Source organism: Carica papaya, chromosome 6 (genome assembly GCF_054855325.1).
Source record: "Carica papaya isolate Zhongbai chromosome 6, ASM5485532v1, whole genome shotgun sequence".
NCBI lineage: Eukaryota > Viridiplantae > Streptophyta > Magnoliopsida > Brassicales > Caricaceae > Carica > Carica papaya.
In genome coordinates, this window is record NC_142314.1 from 3678997 (window position 1) to 3704645 (window position 25649).

General features: G+C 33.8%; 4 protein-coding genes and 1 non-coding gene across 8 annotated transcripts; 2 read left to right on the plus strand and 3 right to left on the minus strand.

Moving 5' to 3' along the window:
• The first annotated feature begins 605 nt into the window (after window positions 1-605).
• On the plus strand, window positions 606-2108 carry LOC110816445 (SBP (S-ribonuclease binding protein) family protein). The gene is made up of 2 exons (XM_022044645.2): window positions 606-1220; window positions 1387-2108. The coding sequence occupies exons 1-2, from the start codon at window positions 852-854 to the stop codon at window positions 1951-1953; spliced, it is 936 nt and encodes a 311-aa protein (XP_021900337.1). The 5' UTR covers window positions 606-851; the 3' UTR covers window positions 1954-2108.
• Window positions 2109-3965: 1857 nt separating this feature from the next.
• LOC110816444 (CDP-diacylglycerol--inositol 3-phosphatidyltransferase 1-like) lies at window positions 3966-8275 on the plus strand. 4 transcript variants are annotated; one of them, XM_088222401.1, is made up of 11 exons: window positions 3966-4118; window positions 4428-4555; window positions 4975-5059; window positions 5157-5206; window positions 6091-6169; window positions 6309-6353; window positions 6456-6521; window positions 6656-6770; window positions 6865-6921; window positions 7010-7108; window positions 7765-8275. In XM_088222401.1, exons 2-11 carry the CDS (start codon window positions 4489-4491, stop codon window positions 7822-7824), a joined length of 723 nt encoding a protein of 240 aa, XP_088078527.1. In that variant the 5' UTR covers window positions 3966-4118; window positions 4428-4488; the 3' UTR covers window positions 7825-8275. The 4 variants fall into 4 exon arrangements, with proteins under 4 accessions (XP_088078527.1, XP_021900335.1, XP_088078529.1 ...); XM_022044643.2 differs by having other exon boundaries at window positions 6091-6130; XM_088222403.1 differs by having other exon boundaries at window positions 3990-4118; window positions 4479-4555.
• Window positions 8276-8759: 484 nt separating this feature from the next.
• LOC110816534 (chloroplast protein FOR GROWTH AND FERTILITY 1-like) lies at window positions 8760-11919 on the minus strand. The gene is made up of 2 exons (XM_022044762.2): window positions 11513-11919; window positions 8760-9868 (listed from the first exon to the last, which is right to left on the minus strand). The coding sequence occupies exons 1-2, from the start codon at window positions 11822-11824 to the stop codon at window positions 9038-9040; spliced, it is 1143 nt and encodes a 380-aa protein (XP_021900454.1). The 5' UTR covers window positions 11825-11919; the 3' UTR covers window positions 8760-9037.
• A 2424-nt stretch (window positions 11920-14343) lies between these two features.
• On the minus strand, window positions 14344-22180 carry LOC110816467 (eukaryotic translation initiation factor 2 subunit beta-like). Its single transcript, XM_088222641.1, has 10 exons — window positions 21960-22180; window positions 19922-19971; window positions 19480-19588; window positions 19274-19329; window positions 19120-19171; window positions 18945-19033; window positions 18624-18769; window positions 17880-18022; window positions 17683-17768; window positions 14344-14610 (listed from the first exon to the last, which is right to left on the minus strand). Exons 2-10 carry the CDS (start codon window positions 19964-19966, stop codon window positions 14533-14535), a joined length of 804 nt encoding a protein of 267 aa, XP_088078767.1. The 5' UTR covers window positions 19967-19971; window positions 21960-22180; the 3' UTR covers window positions 14344-14532.
• LOC148253227 (small nucleolar RNA SNORD34) lies at window positions 16668-16748 on the minus strand. The gene has a single exon (XR_015812957.1). It is a non-coding gene; the product is annotated as a small nucleolar RNA SNORD34 (small nucleolar RNA).
• Window positions 22181-25649: the final 3469 nt, after the last annotated feature.

Genomic DNA, 25649 nt, shown 5'->3' on the forward strand with positions numbered 1-25649 from the left:
AAAAAATAAAAGCAAACAAAAATAGCAATTTCAAGAATTGTTAAAGCATTGGAGGTTACACGCATTAAATAATAAAATAAATTTATATTCCCAAAAAATAAATAAATAAATGAATCCTATTATTCGGGCTTTCTTTCTAAATGACTAAACTGACATATCTCTGACTCTCTCTCCCCCCCCCCCCCCAACCCAAAATTAAAATAAAAAAAACTGACCAATTCAGACTCTCTCTCTCTCTCTCTCTCTCTGTTTGCTGTTCGGGAAAATAAAAAAGAAAATAAATCTTGAAAACAATTCCACATGGAATTGAAAAATTTTCTTTATTCAAATCAGAGGAAACAAACAAACGCCTCTGATATCTCTGACCCGATAGTTTAGTCACAAAATCTGCATGTGTACGTCCTCTGCCTGACCCCTCTCTCTCTCTCTCTCTCTCTCTCTCTTTCTTCCTTTCCTTTTCAAGTTTTTCAGTTACTTTAATTCAATTCTTTTTCCATTTTTTCTTCTTTAATTTTCGCATCACCCCACCCCTCTCTCTCTCTCTCTGGCTTTTACTCTTATATCTACCCATATAAATATACACCTACGCCATTACCCCCCCTCCCACCTCATTTTGTTTCCCTCTCCTCTTTCTCGTCGCCACAATTACCCAGCGGAAATAAGAACAGTAACGAGAAGAGCAAGATTAAGGATATTGGTTTCCGTATTTCCTCTGATTTGAAGATGAGCCGTTTGGATTCTTGATCTTCGGTTTGTGCTTTTAAGAGAAGGCTTCGTTTCGGTTTCGCCTTTTGAGTTTGGGTGTGGATTTGAATTTTTGTGTCGGTTACGAAGCTATTATTATAATAGTAATGGCGATACAGGCGCAGTTATATTCAGAGAACATTGGGTTTCAGTCGTGCGGTGGGTCGCCGGATTTTGCTTGGATTGACAACGGCTGCGGTGCCGGGGGTGGCGGTGGGTTTAATCAAGTCTGTTTTGATCTTCCACAGAAGCCACAACCGTATCAACAACAATTACAGCAACAGATGCAGCAATTGCAGACCCAGCGGTTGCATAGAAATCAACAGAATCTGCTCTGTGATGACGGTTTCATTGTTAGTCCTCTTCATTTGAAAAACAACACCAGCAATCAACAACAGTCGGTTGGGTTTTCTCAGACCATGGCTGCGTATTTTGAAAAACAGGGGCAGGAAATCGACCAGTTTATCAAATTGCAGGTACACTTAATTTTCGATCATCTCTAATTTGTGTTTCATTAAAAACTCAGAATCCCTTTTCCGTTAAGATGCCAATGGAGGATGAGTTATCTTCTTAAATTTTAAGTTAGAATTTCTTGGTTTTTTTGTGTTGTATTAATGGCGTCGCCCTCTGCTTTTTGACCAGAACGATAGATTACGGGTTCTATTGCAAGAACAGAGGAAGCAACAACTTTCAGCGATTGTAAAGAAAATCGAGGAAAATGCATCTATTATGTTCAGAAGAAAAGACGAGGAGATTGCAAAAGCGGTTAACAAATCAATGGAGCTTGAGAATTTGCTTCACAGACTTGAGATGGAGAACCAGTCATGGCAGAGAGTGGCACAAGAGAACGAAGCCATGATCGTCTCTCTCAACAGCGCACTGGAGCAAATGAGAGAGAGAGCTTGTTGCTGCGTCAATAGAGGAGCGGAAGACGCGGAGTCTTGCTGCGATTTGAACACGGAAGAAACTGAGCAAAACAGAGGAGTTCCGTGTTTGGATGGGAAAGAGAAAGTGGTGGAAGAAGAAGACGAAGATGGAAGTAGGAGGAAGACGACAATGGTGTGCAGAAGCTGTAATTCTCGGGAATCGTGCGTCTTGTTCCTTCCTTGTAGACACCTTTGTTCGTGCAGAAATTGTGAGGCTTTTCTTGATTCTTGCCCTGTATGTAGAACACCCAAGAAGGCTAGCATTGAAGCCTTGATTTTCTAGGAAAAAATTTCCAGGAAAGTGGAGTAAAAACAAAGGAAAAAAAAAAAAAAAGTTAAAAGAAGTTATTGGATTTCTTCACCAAAATGGTTGATCGACTGTGACCCATGTGGATGCTTAGCATTGTTATTAATTATTTTATTAATTTTTGATTACAAGTGTATTCTTATGCGACCATTTTAAAGCAGAATCAGACTACTCCCCTGATCCCTTTAGGGTTCATAGACCAAACTGGTAAATTTAATAACTTTTTTTTTTTTTTTTTTTTTTCTTAATCTGGGTCTGTTTGGTTTAATGACTTAATTCTGTACTTTTTAACAAACAAAAGAAACCAAATCAACTGAACAGGAATTTTTACAGTGGGGGGAGCATCTTTTCCTTTCTTGGCTTTTTTGTCCTCAACCTTTTTTAAGGTTTTATTGATTTGGTTCTTGAAATTTTGGTATGTGGGTGATTGATTTGATTATTCGCCTCAGATTTTTCTTGTTTAATCAAGTTTATTAAAATTAAAATTTTTTTAAAAAAAATTGTAGGTTTGCCCTCGAGCAGTGTCTGATTATATAATCTGTCTGTTTGCTCTGTGTTCACACACCAACAAGTTATTCTCTATAGACTGCAAGTCTACAACGTGATTAATTATGATTTTGTCCTTTTCTTTTTATTTTTTTGCTTTTAATCTTTTTGTTTTCCTCCTAATCATAAAAAGGAAAGTAACGAGAAGGTGCCAATTGCAGATCACAGCTGCGAAATAATAGGTCACTTAGTAGTTAATCCATCTCTTTAATGATAAGCAAAATTTTTATTCAGATTAATTACGATGTTTTCGATAAATATATTAATTAATTAGTGGTTTAAGAAAACAACACTCTGCAGTAGCCTTCTGATAATTGGGTAATTAAAAATAAATAAACAGTGTTAATTGGCGGAAACATGATGTAAATCGGACGGACGCACATCGTGCAGTGGGACCCTCCCTCCTTATTTCCCGCCCGATTCCTCTGTCCGTACATGTCTCGTTTTCTTTCTCCGCCACTTCGTTGTGTTTTTGCATCATATCCGGTCCTTTTTAATTATTTATTTTCCAAAAAATTAATTATTTTTCTATATTTATATATATATATATATATATCAGTCAAATCTGTTGTTTGTTTTAAAAAATTAAATTTACAATTTTGTAATAAATTCTGTATACATAGTCAAAAGAAATTATAAATTTACAAATAATTTTTACATAAATTATGAATTTATTCCGTAATTATTTAGATAACAGGTAAATTTGTTATTGTCCTATATATCAATTATCTGTTTATATACATATTATTGGTAAAGTGATAATTACCGAAATTTGAGAGAAGATATGGTTAAGCCCAACAGACTGAATGGGCCGCACGTGCTTCATTAGAGGTTCCACCAAACGCCGTAACGATTCGGTGGTTAATTATCCGAAAGACTGCAGAGCTCTCCGTTTGCTCATCCAAAACTACATAAACGGAGTTCGTTCAAGTTTTACAAAAGAAAAATTATTTTATATTTTTAGATAAGATAGATATTCGTATTTTTTATTAATAAATTCAATATATTTTTCGTAAAAAAGTAATTATATTGTAGTATATATATATATATATATGAATAAAAATAACGGGCCATTCAAACCCACGAGCCCAATGCGTACAAGTATGGACTTCGGATACATGATTTGAATATAAAAGCTGGGCTTACTTTGGTATAAAATAAAATAAAAAAAAATCAGACCCAGTTAGTTTCTTTAATGTTATTAAAATAAGAATTGAAATTTCATCAAAATCGAATTTATGCTATTAAAAGAGGATAGTTAATTCTTATATAAATGTTTAATTTATTTATTTTTATCAATTATCAAACAATTTTTGATGAAGTCAATTATTAAAAATTAATTACTTAAATTTAATTAAGTTTATAAGATAATTTCTTAACTTCGGACATTTTTGGTTGTTCAGTTTTTTGTACTTGTCAGAATCATATTAATTTCTTCATAATCTATCTTTTCTTGCATATTTTAATTAATTAAGTAATTAATTAATGTTTTGCGGTTAATCAAAAATTAGAGAGAATTTGAAGGGACGAATAAGGAACCAGAAGAAACTGGTATTACCGCTTTGTTTCCGTAGCTTTCTCCTGCTCTCGCTAAGGTACTCTCTCTCTCTCTCTCTCTCTCTCTCTCTCGTTCGCTCAACTCTTCACAGTGCACGGCTATGTCAGCCTCTGGCCCGACCATCATCTGGTTGCTCTCATGGCGATGAGGCGAGATCTGGTTGGAGGCCTAGGGACCCGTTTCCCATGATCGTATTTCCTTTATCTTTAACTTCTCTCACGCAACGGGTTCCAGTGTGTTGTGTAATTATATGCAATATATTGATATACATACATATATATATGTATATTATGTGTATACGAATTTGTATGATTGGTGTGTTTTGAGAAGAAATCAATGTATGCAGAAGCTAAATTGACCGGGAAAATCTTCGTTTTCCTAAATTTGGGATCTGCAGTGAAGCATAAATGGCTAACAAGTCAAAGCCAAAGCCAAGAAAGTTGTCTGTGTATCTATATATTCCCAATATCGTTGGTAGGTTTCTAATTCTTTCTTGTTTAAATATACCATTAATTGTTTAGCAGTTAGGATGTATCATTAGGTTTAAAAATGAAAATTTCGTGAGAATAGAAATAGGAATATAGTATAAATCAGTTGATGAAAGGGAATAGTCTTTTAATTCTATTTTCAATTAGAGTTAAGTAGATTTCATATTCTTGCTTAATTAGTTTGTGGTTACAATTCATCTAAAGGAATTCGAGTTATGAGTGGAATTATTTTGGCATGAAATTACAATTTAAATATGTGCATTAAGAATATTTAGTACGTAGGTTGGAAAATGAAGGGAGTTGAAGCAAATGTACCCCAAACCTTTGGTGGGTTTTTGTGTTGTTAATTTTGTATTTAGCTTAATTCGTTTGGGTTTTGATCATGGTTATGTGTAAAATGCACAGGTTATATAAGAGTTCTCTTGAATTGCATTGGCTTTGCTCTGTGCTTTTCTAATAAAAGGCTTTTTTCTCTCCTTTACCTTTTGAGGTGAGAATGAATATCTAATAAAGTTTTTTCTTCACTCTTAAGCTTGAATCCAATTGCATATTAGAATGAAGCTTAATGTGATTAATCTTTGGTTCAGCTTTGTTTGTGATGCTGTTGATGGTTGGTGTGCTCGTAAATTTAATCAAGGTATGGATCAGTCTGGTTTCATTGCAACCAAATTTTGTATTTTTTTTTCTTACTTTAATATCTACATTCATGTTGATAATTCGTTTAAAGGGATGAGCATTTGGAAATTTATTCAACACATGGCTCAGTCTGGCTTTATCTCCATTAAGTTTTTAATTTTTTTCTTTAATATCTATGTTCATGTATACAATTCATTTAGAGGCATGTGGAGCTGTGCCCGGGATACTAAGTTTGCCTGAAGCTAAATTTTGTTCTTTGTTTTGCTTTTTTATTCTTTTCTTTTCCGCTTAGGACTAAAGTCAACAACGATGACTTGAGATTATTATTCTTGTCAAAACTATTAGTTTTTGGCTCTATATCCCCTCTCGTGAGTTTTCTATCAATGCCTTCCGCTTTTTAATTTACAAGTGTGGGGAATTGTGTTCTAGGCAGCATTTAGTATGTGAAGCCTCTTGTTCATAGAGATGAGATAAAGAGGGTAATGAAATTGGCATCACTCCCCAATTATAAGTCCTCTTTCTATATGTGGTTGTAAATAGAAAAAGGAATACATATTGTCTTCCTGGCGACTAATGTCATCTTCATCTTCACTTAAAAAGATTTTGCTAATTAGGAAAACAAGCTGTTTCCTGTTTGAGAAGAATTGGAAAAAAAAAAAAATGGCTGGACCAGCTAATTTGTGATCATTTCATAAAGGTTGTTTGCATGTGATGGATTTGATGAATCAATTTTTTCCTCTCTTTTGCTTTTTTAACAAAGAAGTGAAAGACAATATGACAAGTATTTAAAAAATATAAACACTGGGTATCATGGATTTGTGAATATTTCAGCGAGCAAATAAATACTAAGCTGTTGCATTATAATCATCTCTTTTCCTGGCTCAGTGTCAACCTTTGGAGCTGTTCTGGATATGGTAACAGATAGGTATCTCTTTCTCTCTCTCTCTCGCTCTCTCTCATGCATGTACGTACTCTCACACAAAAGATAGAAATTTACTTTTGATTGTTATGTCAACATTATCTCATATCCTTTTTTCATTGATATCCATGAGGTATAGCTTCTGTTTATATCCTCGTGTTGATAAATTTTGCTTTTGTGCCAGGATTAGCACTGCTTGTCTACTAGTTATTCTTTCCCAAGTGTACTGGTAATTTCTGTTCAATTTTTTTTTTTTTTTTTTCATGTGCGTCGTAATTACATTGCTTAAGATGCACATATATCCAAGTTATTCAGTAGGACTTTCATGCAGGCCTAGCTTGGTTTTCTTGTCATTGCTTGCCTTAGATATTGCGAGCCACTGGCTGCAAATGTACAGGTATAACTCATTTTCTCTTAACATATTACTTTTTAGACTGGAATTATCAATGAAGTTTTAACTTTTGTTGCCAAAAGCCGTGCCTTTTGCTAAAAAATATGCACGTTTATGGAATGCTAACATTTCAATTGCAGTACTTTCTTAGCGGGCAAGGCAAGTCATAAGGATGTAAAAGACAGCAGTAACTGGCTTTTTAAGGCTTACTATGGGAACCGAATGTTCATGGCTTACTGCTGTGTGGCATGTGAGGTAATTGTGTCTGCAGTCCTCCTAAGACTTGAAACAATTGTTTTAGTTAGCTAGGACTTACTTCTTGATAAAGTGTCTTTTGTTGAGTCTGCAGGTTTTGTATATTATCCTATTTCTAATTGCAGAGAACCAGACTGAAGATCTGATAGATGTGAGCAATAATTTTTTCATTAATACTTGTTTATCATGCATTTAGAAGTGTACTCCTTGCTTATTAGTTTCTGGATTGTTTCTTTCAGGTTTTAACAATTTCTATGAAAGCAGGCTCACCAGTTTCATTTTTACTTGCTGTAAGCTTATTTGGATGGGCAATCAAGCAAACTGTGAACGTTATACAGGTACCAAATTCTTCCTTTTTGTTTCTAAAAGGAACCCATTGTTTATCTATACTCTTCCAGCAAACGAAAGGAAAATTTTTTTCTTAAATTGCTAGGACATAGGACATCCTTCATCTATTCAGTGAAGGTGCTCTTCATGTGTACATCTATGTGAAACTTGATTGCCATACCCAATCATACTAATCTACATTGCGTGTTTATGCATCACATATACATTTGTTGTCCATCAGTTAAGTTGTGTTGGTATTTTGTTTTTCTGCTGAAGATCTGTGGTGATCTGGGGGAATTATTCACTAAAATTTGGTTAGCATGGTAAATAACAATTTACAATGATTCTTCTGCATTATTGTCAATTTGTGCTCTAGGGATTTAGCTGTAAATAGTATAAATAGCTATCGACTCTGGTTCCAGTTTCATGCATATTTGGACATTTTTTAATCATTGTTGAATATTTCATCTGTCAATTCAAATCTTGTATTACAATACGATTGCGTGAAGTTGTTCAAAATATGATAAAAATTTTAGTTTGCATGGCCCACTAACATTCTCTTCGATTGTTGTTTGATCTGTTAACTTCTATGTTCACGTTTTTAGATTGTTTTGATCGCATCTTTACCTCTATTCTTTTTTTTTTTGAATTCATTTAATTTTTACAGATGAAGACAGCTGCAGATGTTTGTGTGCTTTATGACATCGAGAAAAAGCAGAAGCCCTAATCCTCAAATTTCCCATTTTTTTTCTCTTTAACATCGATGGCCTCATGTTCAAATTCTGGCACTTTTATTTTTCATTGAAAAGATTGCAAAAGCAGCTAATGGAATCCATAAAATGGTTTGATGTTCCAGGAGGAAAAGAAAGGAGAGAGTCAGATGCCTGTAGGTTTGTCTTTTTTCATTAGTTTGGAGGATGTTTTAGCCATGAACTGAGGGCTTGGGTGACAGGCAATATGACAAAGATGATTGTGTCATGAGACTTCTTGGGCTATTGATGAACTGATGAACTGTGTAATAGCTCTAAATTGTGATGCTGATGACTAATGTTTTCATCGGCAATACAAATACAGGAACTACAAGCCTTCAAGAGTTTACCTTGAAATGTCTGAATCGGGATGTCCGCTATGTTATATACCATTTTGTTGAATTTTAATGTTACAGATTTCTAATGGAATGATGTAGTTCTTGAAAAATTATCTGGGCTCATTACAAAATCATTCTAAGTATACACTAGCACAGAATTAATGCTAATATGTAGTTCTTGAGAAGTTGGATGAATTCACCAAATATGGCTGAGAATTAACTTTCAAGTCAAAAGTTAAATCTTCTCAAAATTCTAAAAGAACAAAACCAATTCACATGATATTGAATTGTTATACAGAAATTAGCAGAAATTTTATTACGATTTGGTGAAAAGCAACAAATAGCTATGTGTATAAAAAAAGAAGAGCTCTCAAAATAAATTCATTGGGTGTACTTTGGTAAAGCCTACTAGATGGGAATCAACTCTTGTTTACAGAAAAAATCAAAACTATAAAATAGAAGCAAACAATATCACTTGAGAAACTAAAACCAAGCAGAAAAGTTCAGTATGCAGCAAGGCAATAGACTTGGTTAAGGTAGAGCTGGTGAGAACAGGAATGATAATTGAAGTCAAATAACTAAAACCTGAAAGCCTACCATTTAGAAAAATTACGAACACTTCTCACATAAATGGTTTGCCTGAAATTCAACTTACATCTTTGAAAAACAAAAACAAAGATAATAATTCTCACTAAAACAAGATTGCCCGTTCCGGATGGATATCCCGCTTCATGAAGGATTAATTATGGCAATGATTCGGGTATCATAACTTGCTAAAATAATCAAATAACATTTCTCAGATCCTTTTCTAACCCTAGTAATGTAGCTTCCAGAGATGACGCAGGTCAGATGACTAGTACAAGCTATATCCAAAAAACTGGCTAATAATGATGGCCAAACCAAGAGCAATTGCTACAAGGGAAGACGCCCAGGTTAGTTTCTCAGTAATTCTGGGAACCCTGTCCTTTAGTGCCTGACTGCATGATCCTATAAATACTGTATAGCTTCCCATTGCAACCACAGTTCCAAGTAAGAACATAACTAGAAATGCAGCACCGGCTAAACGAGAAGGCAGAGCAAGTGCAGGTAATACCATCATTAATGCATCTGGTTGTAACCCGTGGACAATCCCAGTGGCGAAAGTAGCAAAACCAATCTTCTTTTTGCCTACTGTTGGGTTTTCGATTGCCTCATAGACACTAACATCGCACTCACCATTTTCCAAAGCAACACATGGAGCAGCAACTTCTTGAGCTTCCCTAATGCCCATTGCACCAATAACAAGTAGGGTTAAGCCCACCACTCTGGTGCCCCAAGTTCGTATTATTTCAATGTGGAGTCGATCCTTTAGAAGTAAAAATATTAACCCAAAGATGACCTGACCAGCATCATGGCCACAACCCCAGAGGGCACCAACTACAGCACTTTCCATTCGAGTGCGTCCAATTGAGAGTGGAGCCAGAGCAGCAAGGTGATCTGGTCCTGATAGAGTGTGCAAGCAACCTGCAAAGAAGCCGGTCCAAGCACTACTTAGTAATTCTGTACGGATCAGTCTACCCCCAGCTGCTGGAACACCAGTATTTACAGCAGTTTGGAAGGCTGCATGGGCTGCTGGAGCAAAAATTGGTTGGACTAAGAATGCAATGACAGCAGAGAGAAGCATGAATGTCCCTGTAGTTAATGCCTGAAACAGATAGAAAATATATGAAATTATCAACATTATCACAAGAAATCAACTTACTGAAACGGATGAACAATGGTCAAAATCCTAGACAAAATTTGGAATTAATGAATAGGCCTTTCTACAATTTAGCTGAAAAAGATGTTTCACATTCATTTGCAAGTAAAACTGTAAGCACAGTTAGAACACAAATAACAAAAGGAGCACTGATATACATTGAATTACAGATGAACATAAGGATGATAGTGTTTATTCAGCAAATTTGAATAGACACAGGGATACAAAAGATCCTTATCGTGTTATAGTTTATCAGAAGTCCCAAAATAGTGTACTAAGAAGCTCACATACAGAAAAGATCACAACTCAAAACAAACATTTCCTCATAGCAAGAAAAGAGGTAGAAGATAGAGGAGGGAAAGTGGGAACTCTGGATGTATGGGCATGGGATATAGTGCAATATTTTATGTAATACAAGTTCATAGCCTAGTCAACCATCAATTTCAAGTGACTGTCAGCTTATTAGAAGTATGATGTGAAATGATGATAGTAGTCATCAAAAATATGATTTCTAAGAAGAATCGATGAATGTTAACAATGGCAGCATTAGAGTTTTTTAAGAGGAAAAAAGGAGAAACACCACCCATGTTAAAGAGAGAGCCAGTCAAAATATCAATAAGGATTTCCAAATCCTCATAAGAAACAACAGGGTGAGTCTTAAACAAAAAACACAAGGTGTGGAACCATAAATCCTTAACTCTAAGAAAAGCTAGACCCTCAAAAGCCCACTCTGTTCCTTTCATGCAAATGACTCACATGGTAGCCAAGAGAATAAGAACTATGAATTTTTTCAGCATTTATCACCCCGGATTCCTTGGAGTTAGTAGCTGCAATTGAGATAGTCGGTTCTCATAATTCCGGAAGAAATACACTTGAGCCAAACACAGCTTGCAGATTTCAAGGAATACAGAAAATTTTCACTAGTCTTCTAACATTTGCCAAAAAAGAACTAAGAACCAGGTTGCTAAAAGTTGAAAGAAGAAAAGATATCTTACAAACTTCATGCTTGCTTAAGGTATTGACATCATATGATAACATACCACAAAATCTTATGTCCAAAAGACTAGATGTGTTTCAGGCAATGCAAAGAACATCCCAAGCTACAAATATTCTCCTAATCCAAGGTCAAGGTAAGAGCAAAAAACCGAGCAATAGACTTGAAGAAAACCCAGAAAAGAAGCATTTTCCTCACCATCCCCCAACTCCTTCGGAAAAATAACACAGCACTGCAACAATTTTGTTTGTAACACATTCGTAGATTTAATAATTATCCCATGTTTAACTCTTCGTTCCTCCAAAAGAAACGTTAAGGGAACCAAAATTTTAGTCTTTAATTCAATTCTTCTCCCCCATTTTTAACCAAAAAGCTGACCCTAGTTTTGAATGACTCCTAGCATAATCTCAGAAAACAAAGAGGAACTAATCAAAGAATGACACTCGATTAGAACAATATCAATGCAACACGATTAACTGCAACTTCAACCTACAATCTTTACCAACTCCAACTTAGAAACCCAGAAATAAAAAAATAAAAAAAATCGAAGTAAAAACTTGTATAAGATTTCGTGGGTGACAATGGAAAATCCATACCTTTCGTTGATTAACAGCTCGTTCGGCGATCTGGTTAAGAATATTGGAATTCGGAGCTGACCCAGTCGGCGAGTCATCACCGGGAGACAGCAGAAACGCCGGATTACTCAATTGGCTCGGTTGAGAAGACGAGGGCAGAGAAGGGTTTTCGTTTTTGCACGAAATTGAGTTGACACGCCGCCACTCAGGTCTGTTTGGGGAGCAAAAACTGAGTCTTGGTAAGTCACATCGTCCAAGACGAGGAAGAAAAGACGAATGCTTTGATTGAATTTTCAAAAGGCTTGGAGAAGAAGAGTACAGAAGCCTTTCCATGGCTTCTCTCTCTTTCTCGGTTAAGAAGTTTAAGGCAAAGGTTTTGCAGAGAGGAGGATTTTTGATGAGGATAAAGTATTATATTAGAGAGAGAGAGAGAGAGAGAGGAGAGGAGGAAGATTTTCAACTTTGTAAAATAGTAGTGTATTTGGTTTAGTATTTGTTAATAATAAACAAATTAAATGGTTATTTAACAAATTTTGGAAAAAAAATTTATGAATTATTAATTATTATTTATTACCTGATTTTTTTTTATATAACATAGTTATTTAGTTGGTTTTTATGGCACTTGATTTCTAATTATTCTTTTTAGAATAATAATTTCAATTTTGACTCATTTGAAAAAAAAACAAAAAAACAATGCTTTTCTAGTTCATGCAAAATGGCCTCAATAGAAAATATAATTGAAAGTATTAATTCTTTATTTGTTGAATTGTGATCTGTAAAAATTATGGTCTCAATCATTTTCACCTCAAGAGGATACCTAAAAGGTTGACTCAGAAATCAAAATCTACAACTGTTTAAAGGTACAAGTGAAAATTTGTTGATATATATATATATATATATATATTTGTATCTATATATCTTAATAATTTTCTTCTTGGGAATTTTCATAGTATTTTTTTTTTTAGTCTCTCTTGTTTTCATACCAAATCGTTGAATAGAAGTAATTTTTGATTAAGAAATAATTGTAATAGTAAATTAGAGAGTTGGCACCCATGAAGCTGCGACTAGTAAGAAGCCGTCGGCTTGCATATATAGCAAATGACTGGTCAATTGGGAACTTCACTTTGAGCAGGCGACAGGTACGACCTAACCCTAAGAGAGAGTTGCTCTCAAAACAAACATCTCATTTCCCACTTTCTGACTTTTCTTCAATGGGCGGGCCAAGCAATAATTATATATAAATATATATATATATTACAAAATACTAATTTAATTATTATCTTATTTTAAAATGCTTTTATAATATTTTTTTTATTATTTATTAGTTATAAAGAGAGACAAAAATTTAAAAAAAAATTAAGAATTCTTCAAACACGTTATGTACCAATAAATTTTTGCGATATCTTTCGTGATGAGTTATTAGAGATTATTTGTCACAAAAACATAGAAATAAAAACCAATATGTAATGAAAAGTCAAAATTTACCGACCAAAAGTGTATTTATTGCTTTAATCTTTATATTTTAAAAAAAAAAATTATTTCAATCTTAACTGTTAATTTTAATAATGTCTACAATTGAGATAGATTGTTATTCATATTAGATGCTACATGTTCGATAATGTGATATTTTATATTGTCTTTTTTATCATTATACATATAAATTAATTTAGATATAAAAAATTAGATTGTTCTCCATTTTTAACCATAAATCCCTAAATTCACTTTCACACGTTTTTCGTGTAGCATATTCTCTTTTTGTCTTAAATGGGGTTTTTAACTATTAAGAAACTTATCAGTCCTTGCTTATTATAGTGCAGGTGATGGAGCTTGAAGTTAGAATCTTCCTGAATATATTTTGACATGTGTGTGTGTGTGTACAAAAATATTATATAAAGATGCCTTTGTATCAACATTCCTGTCAAGTTCACTTTTAAGTTCATAAGCTAGAAATATACAATTGGCACTCTTATGATCTATTAGTATTCATTTGATCTAAATATATTTTGCAGAACTTAAATACTTGTATGTTTTTTCCAACATGATTTTTATTTTCGTTTTTATACCGCAGTCGAAATTGAATTCACTTTGGAATAATTTTAAGAGCAGAACTTCTTTCATAGTATTAATAGATTTGGTATATTGAAAAGTTGAACTCAATAACTAAGATAGAAAATACACATCTTTATCAATTAAACTAATCCTTGTAATTTCGGTTATAGCAAACAGATGGCCAACGTAGAAAATAAAAGACTTGCACTTGAAAAATATCCAACTTCATTTAATTTTAATTTATAAATTTTACCGTTTTATTTATTCAAATAAAAATATAAAAATACAATGTTGTTAGTGGGTGTAATTAATACCTCCACCCAGATCCACATCCCCATCCCCAGCAAGCATTCCTCACGCCTCCACGTGCTCGCCACACGCATTCCTTTACAGTGCACGTGTGAAAAAGATTTATATAAAATTTTTAATACATATTTGGAAGAGAAACAAAAATTATTTCTAAAATGATTAGAAAATAAGAATTCCCAGATGGCCAGACAAATTTATATGAAATTGAAGAAATTCATTTTAAATTTTAAAAATTACTTCTGTCATTTTCATTTAGAATCATTTAAAAAAATCAAATCCTATCACTTTGCCTACCAACTCATGACTAAATGACTTCGGAGAATTTTTATAAGAAATTCTACAAACCAAGTCCATTTCTCCAACTCTTACTCATAGTCCAGAAGCAAAAATTAAAAGGAAAGGCTAGAACTACGTTAATCAATATGGAAAGAAATAGTGAAGTTGGTAGTCAAACCAAAAGTCTGATGGAGAATTATACAACCATCATTGTGGTATATAAAAATTTGGGATCAAATCTTATCCATTACAGAACAGAGCATTAAAAGAAATAGAGTTGACTCCCATCTACTACTGCCACCAGTTCTTTTTTCAAAAAGTGCACGCACCCAAGTGCCAGTTTGAGAAAAGATTGCACTGACCAACCAACACTCCACTTGAAACAGACCAAATTATGGAATAGTTTCTTATGCTCCAGCAGTCCTACGACCAACACGGGCAACAAAACCTGCTTTGATTGGAGCAACTGATCGTCCAGAACCACACTACAAGGTGAAGAAACCAATAGCCTCAGCAAATAAAACCAAAGAAAACAATGGAGGATACATGCATAATACGGTAGAACTACATCTTTGTCATATATATACTTAAGGATTCTTCCTAATTTAGTGGTCGAGTTGAGGACTGAGAGAAGGTGATTCTCTTGCTTGTTTTTTTAACTCTTTGATTTACACTTGTGATGGATGTTTTTGAGTAGAATATCGATTGAGAGCAGTTCCTTGACAAGTCTATGTGTGGGTGCAGAGGGATGGAGATTTCTCATCTCCAATTGACTAATGACATTATTCTCTTCCTATCCCATGCCTGCTAAGTTTTTTTAATGTACTTACTATTTTGCAATTGTTTGAAGATGTCTATGGTTTGCATATTAATCAAGGAAAGAGTCGCATAGCCGGTATTAATATGGATGGTCATATAGTAAGAGGTTTAGTTGATTCATTAGTAATACTTTCAGCTGGTCTATACCCATCTAGGTGCTATGCTGGGGCAGGGGAGTAAGTCCAGGCAGTTTCATTTGGGATTAGGTGGCACATATGATTTTTAGGCATCATGATTTTGTCGATTCGGCTCTGTTCTCCCATTAGTGAGAGAATTATCTTATCCAAATCAATCTTTAGAATAATCTCTGAAATTATCCTTCTCTTTTTGAGATCCCCAAGGATGTGATCAAGAGTCTTGAGAGGGTTATGAAGAATTTAATTTGATCTGCTGAGCATGTGTCCTCAATATATCATTTACTCAGATAATATGTGTTGTACTCCTAAGCGAAGACGGTTTGAGTATTGAGAAGCCGGTATGTAAAAAAGAGGAGGGTTTGAGTATTGAGAAGCTGCTCTGTAAAAATTTCTTGTTGATGGTAAAAATGGTTATCTTTTTTCTATGGAATCTCATTCTTCATGACACATTGATCAAGAGTAAGTTCAAGCTGCATAAAGGACAGTCTCTATTTCTCAGAGATCCCAGGGGAAGCTAATCTCTTGAGGCTGCACTTCATTTTGGAAGGACCATTGGCTTGGCTATCTCCCATTGGTTGCCGATTTTGCATGCCTCTAAAACCTTTCCCTTTCCCATAACAATCCTCTATCTCATATTTCCAGATTCACATTGACAGTCACTTTTCTTAAAACTTTTTCTTCCATAGATATCTTAGTTATCCTATAATGGACTATTGGTTTTCTTTGCATCATGCTCTTGGATCGTCTTTCTTTCTTCCAGCCTTGACAGTAAGTAGGCAAATGGTTGGGCAGATATACCTTCAATTCTTTCTTTATCTTCTTGACCCAAAATCCTTCTGTCCAGAATGTTGTTTTCAGTCTCTCTTTTTGGAAGATGTTTTGCTCCCCCTAGGTTTTGTTTGGACAACGGTTCTTAACAGACTCAGTAGTGATCTATTTTGAGTTCGCAGGTACAATAGTGTTTTCTTCCCTGATGTGTGTATCACTTGCCTTTGTAAGATGGGATTCCATAGTCATCTTATATTTGACATGGCTTGGATGCTTTTGGTCTAAAAGTTAATTGACACCTTGGGTTGTTCCTCCAAACCTGAAGTTCTTGATAACCTCTTGTCTTTTGGGAAGGGAAAAGAAAAAAGAGAATAGGTCGTTACAGAAGGTGAGACATTACTTGTTATTTTGCGAGGGTCTTATTGGAGAGAAATGCAATCTTTGATGATCTCAATCATCATCTATTCTTTCTTTGAGATTAAGATGATCATTTTTTTGGGTCCCCTTTGGGTTGAGCGGCTCAGGTTGATTGGGCGCTGTTCTCCATTAACATTATTTGTTTTGTTGCAAAGCTTTCTCCCATGGATTTCCCTTTTCATTATTTACTTATTTTTTGAAGGACACCTAATCCTCCTCTGTTGTACTTTGCCCTTCATTTTTTCTGATAATACTTCCTTTGCCACTAACAACAAAAAGAATTTTACCTAATTGGATCAACCTAATCACAACCAATTACATTTAATCATGGGAAAGAATGGACTAGAATAATGGTTATGAAAGCAGTTTCAAATAATTACTGTCATAAAAGTAATCTTACAAGAGGCTTCAGAATTATATCTATTGCTCATTTGTAAACAGTCAAACAATGTAGGCAAATGCTAAACTCATCATGAGCCTTTCGTTGGAAGATTCTGGCATTCAAACAGAACATAGAAACCCACTAATATGAATGCAATTTCAAATAATTATTGTCACAAAAGCAATCTTCTAGAATGCTTTAGAATTATATTTCTTGCTCATTTATAAACAATCAAACAGGTAGGCAAATGATAAATGCATTGTGAGCCTTGTGATTGGAAGATTTTAGAATTCAAAGAGACTTAGAAACCCACCATAAAAGCACAATATCGGTAAGAACAGTATACATGGGTAAAACACTAGACCAGAAAAAAATTATGAATATCATATTTTACATGGCACAACTCTACCACATACGGATGTCCTAAACATACAAGTGCATGCAAATCATCCAATTTCAGCTTAAATAAATTAGCAACTATCATTAAAAGATTTATCTAAAGATGTCTTCCTATAGTAATCACCATGACTAAGACTCAGAAACATTTCACATTTCTGTCATGCGTATATCTGACAATGTAGGCAATTCTTCGATCATATAGGCCTTGTCAGCAACAACCATCATACAATTATAGCAATAAGACTGTGAATCTAAATCTTTTAAGATGATTATTAAACCATTACTAAAGCAGTTAAAAGCAAAATGATAAAATAGCATCCTGATCAACACAAAATATGGCAATGCAGGCAAGTTAGAGTTGGAAAAACGATGCAATATGCATGATTCCAGGAGGTCTCAGAACAACAATTCTCATGTCACTGTTAAGAATTCTGACAATGTAGGCAATTACGATATCATCCTAGACCTCCTCAGCAAAGGATTTCAGTGGAATAAATCAAATTATTTAAGACCCTCTCTCATCGCAACAACAATACAATATCTTTCATGCTTTTAGAGTATTCTTAATGCAAGTTTAACAAGAGTTATTTCTGAATAGAGAGAATAGAATCCAACGAAGAGATGTATATTGTTACCTTCTCACATCTGAGAAAGAAGAGACGATTCTCTTTTGAAAGAATTGTGTCTGGACTTTTGCACCCAAGGCAGATAACATATTCGTCTGAAAACAAAATGCACAGATATCGCACAAAAAATTCATAGAAAACACAGTTCTTAAATTCCATAAATGACGAGTAGCATTATGTAAATGGCCATGAAACTAGATGCTTACTTATATATCGCCGTAGGATCCCTTCAAAATTCTTTGGAGCAAATCTCCCCTTGACAACCAATCTTTGCTGCCCATCAAGTGATCCACTAGTACCCAATTCAGCAAGCAAGAAGGCCATGACATGGTCTGGCTGCCGATGCATTCTACAAATATTCCCAATGAAGGAAAATTGTCAGTAAGAGAAGTAAAGCTTGCCATACAAATGCATTGATAAATGTGCCACATATGTAACACCATATAATGACCACAAGTAATAAACCAGAGACACCAGAACCAATGAAGTCGCTTCCTTAAATTAAAAAAAGAAAAATTTAATTAAAGTTGCTATAGCCAGTTTGTAAACAAGAAAATAAAAGCCTGTATTCTATTACTTGTATGAGTAGTTTGTATAAAGGATTGCAGTGTGTGCTGGCACACATGCAACCAAACACAAACCATAGACATATGAGCTAGTAAGGGATATGGAAATTAGAAAAAATTTAAAGCCAAAAGATATACACTGATGCATATGAGCACAGAAAACTCACACCAAGATAAGCAAAGCATTCGTAAGAAAGGGTGAAGCTCAGAATCAACATATCTTGTAAGCCATTAGTCGAAACAAGTAATCTACATCGAATAAAGTACAAATTAATCTATCTTGAGTAAAATAAGTTCCAGATTCTCACCAAGAATTGTAGCACATTAATGGTTACAATTGCCAAGACAAATAAGATAACAATAAGGAAAAGGATTTAAACATACGTCTTGCACAGGTCCATGAAGTTCACGAAAACAGTTTTCTTTGTGCCCTCACGTAGAACTTGTGGAGGCCTCATAACAGTTCTTCGCCTATCTCCCGCAAGCTCTGGGTTATTCTCCCGGAGTATATTAAACACTCTACCAAGAAGCTGCAGACAATATATCAACATATAAATGAAAAAACTTATTGAAGGAATATGTAACAAATAAGTAAATATACAAGAAGACTTCATTTCTGTTACAGCTTCAAGATAAGTAAATAAGAAAATATTACTATTGCAATTCAAGGAAGAAACTTCGATTAACATGAAGGAAAAAATACACCTCCTCATACTCATAATCACGGTCACTCCCATCCCAGGGATAACGCTGTTGTAAGACAACTCCACCCTCTTCATCCTCAGCAACATGCTCTGCATGACCTTATCTCTTAGATTCAATAAATAAGTATGAACATAGTTAATTCTTTAGAGTTCATGCCAAGAATGAGACTTCTTACCATCCCCATCTTCTCCCGCATCCCCAGTCTCATTCAACAGGCTGCTTTCTACCTGCAATACCAAATCAGAACACCAAGTTTCATTACATACAAATGTCTTCAATGTGATGCTAACTGAAAAACTGCCCATTCTTTGTAATGTGAGAAAACTTACTGGTTTCTTCTTCTTCTTCTTCATACCAGTAAAAGTAGTTTCAACTCCATCAGAAACTGCAGACAAAAAAAAAAAAAAGAAAAGACCTAGATTTAGAAACTAAGTTTTTAGTCTTTAGTTAAAAAAAAAAGATTTACTAAGAAATGCAGAAGCTGCTAGGAACTACAAAAACAATATGGACAAAAACAATGAATGATTTTACCAACCTGACAAAGATTCAGTTTTCTCAGCCAGCTTATCCGCAGAATCATCTGCAGGATCCTGTATGACAACCTTTTTCTTCTTCTTCTTCTTGGTAGGGTCAAAAGCTGCAAGCTGCAATAAAGAAGCTCGCCAGGAAATACAATAAAAGTTATAAAACATCAAAAACTAAATAATTTCGCTTTTAATTGATCTACTTCAACAGGTAATTTTCATGAAAACATAAGTTCTTAAATGTAGATTAGGACACCACATGTATTGACATATTCACATATTTAAATACCCCTTCTGATTTGGAAATCAAAAACATCAATAAATTTGACCGTAATCAGCATGGACATTACTAAGATGAAAAAGGGACAGACAGATGTTCATAATCATCATCACATCAAGTATCTTCCTTGGAAGTTACATGACAAAATTGAAAAGGGGATATATAAAACTTACTTCAGGCACCTCCTCCTTCACATCATTGGGAGTTTCATCTGCCATGATTCCTACAGTAAATTACAGATGTTAATAACTATAAAAACTCCCCTTCAAAATGAAAGGAAGTGTAACAACCACACTTTTTTATTCATGTAATAAACAATTAATTATAAGACTGGAGTCAACACTAATGCAGCCCATGATAGGGCTAAACATATGATTCAATGGTCTAAAAAAAAAGGTTCATAAAATTACATTGGGTAAGTTCATCCTCCATCACGTAAAATATGATATATATCTGAGAGAAAAATGAAAAGGACGGGAAAAAGATAGAGGAAATTAAAGTTATCTCTCCCCCAATTAGCATCACCAATGTACCAGCTCGTCTCTTGTTCAACGTAGCAGTGTTTGCTGACCGTTGTTTTTTTATTATTCAAGAAGAGAGACAAATAAAAAATAAGCAATACAAGATTTATCCAACAGATCAAGCCTCTAATAACTACAAGAAAGAACCTTAGCATATTTTTGAGAAAAGACTAACCTAGTTCAGATAACATTTTGTGCAAACTACATGTGTTCTACTTTTATCCAGACAAGGTTCACGTCACTTACAACTCAGGAGAATATTCCATTCAACTAGCATGTATGAAGAAATAAGAACTTAAAAGTAACCACGCCAAAGACAAATGAACCTTTAGCTGAATAACAACAGTAACATAAGGATTAATAAACAAGCTAAAAAACTCAATCTTCTACAATCAGTTCATTTATCTACACAAGATATGAGACAGTCATTCATCTAGACGACCCATAGCAAGCACATACTGAATATTTGAAAGGAAGTCAGTATAAAGATTTTCTATTAAAAAAATTCACCTGTAAAGACTAAAAGATTAAACAATAGACTTACATGCAGCCACATACAGCACATTTCTATCATCATTCATCAACAGAGATTTCATTCAAACAAGTGGATATCCAATGCAATAATCAGTAATAAAACCCAAAAACAGAATAAATCACTAACTCAAAAAGTAATATATATTATCAAAAAAATGAATTCCTACAGTTAAAAACTCAAATAAAGTAAAAAAATTCAAAACTAAAATAATATAGGCAAAATCAATGGCATATCAACACATAACTAAGAAACCATAACTAAAAAGACCAAGAATGCTAGTAGCACAAGGCAGAATACACACATAAACTTAAGTAGAATAAATATAATTGGTGTATAGTCACAATCATCCACAACCAAATATAATTTAAAAACGAAAGGGAGATCTATTCATGAACTCACAGTACACAAAGCAAACCAAATCATATGTTGGATATGCATGAAATTTAATTCTTAAACCCAGATTCATTAAACAAGCTAATTGGAACATTAAACAACAGTAAATATGGAACTGCAGATTTCATGTAGCACAAATCTAATACGTCAATGACTTCATTTAAACAAGCAATTTGGTCCACGCATTTAACAGTCACCACAAACAATTTTCCCCCAAATAAAATAAATCTACCTGAAAATAATACTCAAAACAAATCAAGGTTACACCAAGCTTAATCCATAACATGTTTATCGAAATGTCTTCCATTTTTACAACAAGGACAAGCACAGAGATAAATATTAATCACGAAAACAAACATGGATAGAGACATAACATCATATAAAAATATGAACTAAACTCCACGGATACAGAAAACCTGACGAAATCGAAGCCAAAACCATTAAAAAAATAAGTTGCGATACGGATAATAAATCAATAATACATATCAGATATAGAGTTGAGGAGAATGAAAATCCATTTATATTCCAAGGAGCATGAAAAAAAGAGAAAGAAAAATTCCGTCGAAATGTAGGAGCTGAATAAATCGAAATACCCACAACATTATACACTAAATCACAAATCAACCATACAGATCCAAATAAACAGTTTAGAAGAACAAAAATCGAATTCCATCAAAAGTTTGTGCGAATACGAAGCAAGAGAAGCCGAATTTACCGAACGAAAAATATTCAAAATCGAATCAAAACGATAAAAGTTCTCACCGACGTGCAGTTGCCAAATAAAGGACAGTGTGTGCAGCTATGGACGACAGCTCGTGACGGATCTTCGGTTCGGCCAAATAAGAAGGAGAGAAACAGAAGCGGTGTTCGGCGGTTCACTGATAACCCTTGTTTTTACTGACGCTGGCAAAATGAGGATGGGAAAATGGGTTCCTGGTTCGCTGATAACCCTTGTTTAGAATTTATTTTTTAGGGGATTATTTTCAGTGGGCTTTTTGTCCTTCTCAGTGGTTCAAGTTTAGTGACACCCCAAGCATATATGGTAAAAGTGTTTAGTTAAAGATAAATTGTTTATCCTCCATTTAATTAAATATATTATAATATTTTTTAAATTTAAAATTATTGTCAAAAAGAATATTAGAAGTTTTCTTAAATAAGGTTTCTTTTAAAAAATTATAGAAAATTAATTAATAAATATTAGTGTTGTTTGTGTCACTATATTATAATGAAATTGTCAATTGAATTTCTCTCGCACTTCTTAAAGAGCAACATGGTTGTAATACCCTTAATTAATTTTAATTATATTAAAATTAATATATAAATATAACTTTTTAATTTATTATTTAATGTAAAAATGAAAAAAAATGTGAAGAATGAAATTGAAAATAATTTTTTAAAAAAACATTGAAAATTTGGATTATAAAAATATTTTTGAAAAAAAAATCAAAGATTATGGGTCAAAATGCAATTTAAAAAAATTATACCACGTAGGACGTCCAGTCATCAGTCCCAACAAACCGGAGAGTGCCGTGTGGCAAGGCACGCTGATACGGTGCCATGCAGGAAGCCACTTTGGTGATCCGCGTGCTTGCGATCGGACGATCCGGATTTGTTCTCGCGCACAGACAGTCGGATCCGTTCCTTTCTTTAAAACGCGATCGGACGATCCAGATCAAATCACGATGAACGATTCAGATTCACTTCCTATTTAAACACGATCGGACGATCCAGATTAAATCGCAATGAACGATCTAGATTTACTTTCTATTTAAAAGCGATCGAACAGTTCAGATCAAACGCGATGGACGGTTCAGATTAAAAGAAAACGGATATAAATAACCTTTTTCACACCAAACCCTAACCCTAACCGTCTGACCCTTCACTAGAGAAAAAGAGCCAGTCGCCGGGAAGGAAGTTGACTGCCAACTGCCGCCACGCTGGAGCCACCTCCAATCGGCAAAAGAGTAAAATTTTTCACATTCGCTCGAAATTCAATTTTAAATACCCCCATGACCAAATCGGAGTAAAAGGACTGGCGGACGAGTCGAAAATCGTGGGCAAAGCCCAATGGCGCCACTGCGAAAAAAAATAAAAAACACCACCGATGAGGCCCTTTCCGATTCCCGTTTTGTGTAATTTTTTCACAATTGTAATCATCATTCCTTTATCTATAGGTTGACCGAAGCAAAACATCCAACTACGAAGGTGAGTCGGCGAAGCTGCCACATCGGAAAACTCCACCGCCAATAAGCTTTGATTTTTTGACTTTTTTCGCTCAATCGAGGTCCCTTAACGTATTTTCTCGCAAGGATGGATACAAAATCGACTGAAAATCGGCTAAAAATGGCTAACTCGAGGCAAACCACCGTCGTCGCCTGCCATGCTGAAATTCTGGAATTAGCCAAAAAGGGTTTTTAACACTGATTATGGGCTTTTTAGGGTATTTATAGGTATTTGGAGCGTATTTTAATCTCCGAATAAAAATTCAGGGAACTTTGGGACTGCCAATAGGCGCAGCCAAGAGTTTAGCATTCAGATACCAATTCGGGTAAGAATTCATCATCTTATTCTCTGTTATGGAATTGAAGTTTAATTAATAATAATGCGATATTTTGTGTAGTTTATAAAATATCCATAATTAATTACAGGTCACTAATGGAGTCGGAACTGGTTATTTATTACTGTTTGTCGTGTTCAGCTGATTGGTTGATTTTACAGTTTCGAATACATGATAATACACTAGAATTGATATGACGATGCGATTGTGCTTCCTTGATACATGTATTATTTGTTTTATGTAATTACAGTTAAATCGGAAAACTGAAAATGAAATGTAAACGAAAAAATTATTTGATTAAGTAAATGAATGAACGGTAGTCTTACTGGATATTTTGGGAGATGGTAGACAGAGTGGATACATAAGGAACCCTATCGTGAACGTTGTCTCATACCGGACGGAGTATCAATGATTAGTATTTTGGTGCTCATACCAGACAAGGTATAGGAATGACTTGTTTCACCCTCATGTTGGACAAGGTATTTAGATATGGTATTTTTTGTGCTCATATTAGATGGGTTATGGGGACGGACCGTTAATTGAAAATATTTTTTAAAAAAAAGGTTCACGCGTAGTGGTAACATCTCTGTGGACCCCCATGGATACCAATAGACTAATAAAAGAAAAAGTTGTTATTGCTGACTGATTGCGTATGAGATTATGATATTGTTTATGTTATTGACTATATAGGTTGGTTTTGAAAATCTCGTTACGTTAAGTATGCGATAAATTATTTTATTTATGATAAATAAATTTACTTAAATTAAGAGCTCAATTAGTTGTTTTTATGATTTTTACCAACCTTCATTTATGTATTGGCGGGTAACGTGATATTCTTACTGGGTTAGTATAACAAACTCTTTCATTAACCATTTCATATCAAAAGAACGAATATTTAGAGTCCGATCTACAAGAGGATTGTGAGTAAGATGCCTAATTGTTTATTTTTCATTTATTTCTTTAATTTTTGTTATTTTATTTAAAAAAGACATTGCTGTATCTCTATTGAGTAATCTGAATTATTGTGTAAACAGTGTAAACTCTATCTATTTATTTCGCTTCCGCATTCAATTCATAATTTATTTTATTTTAAGTTTACGGGCCGTTACAATGACTACTAAATTTATGGTGATAGCCAATTTAAAATTATAATAACTTTTTCTTATTTAATCTTTGAGATTAAAAGAGTCAATTGAATATAATTTTAAAAATATTTGATGTATAAAAACTCCTTTAAACAATTAACACTTTTTTTCTACGTGCATTTATCTAAATTTTTCTTATGGAATTGGAAAAGAAACGTCGATTCTAAAGATCATGAAACAAAGATGTACTACTTTAAATTTACAATTCAATAAAAAACTTGACATTTAAGGATCCTCCTTCTCGTATAGCACATACATTTAAATTGCGACAATTCAATATACACACATGTATATACATGTTAAATTGAGTGTAACATATATGATTATATATTTATGTGGTTTGTCTGGTGTAAGGAACACTTGATGTATGTTTAATCAAATGAGTCACTTAATGTTTTTTAAAAGTAAGTATTTATAAGTTTAGTAATTATTCCAATTATGAAAAATATTTATTAAAAAAAATAGAAATATAATATAATTTTGAATTGAAATAATATCAAAGTTATTATTCAAGCCCATATTCAATTTAAGTTAGGTGATCTTTTTATTCATGATTTGTTAGGTAGCATTGCAGATATAAGAATGTAGAATTGAAATTATAAGTAAAATTTATTGAGGTATATATTAATTGTATAAATTTATGAATTACATCGAAATTAAATAAGTTTGAATTAACTTATATAAAAATAAATTTACTAATTGTATAATTTCCTTTTTTTTTTCTCGAAATTTTGTAAATTTATTTTCTTT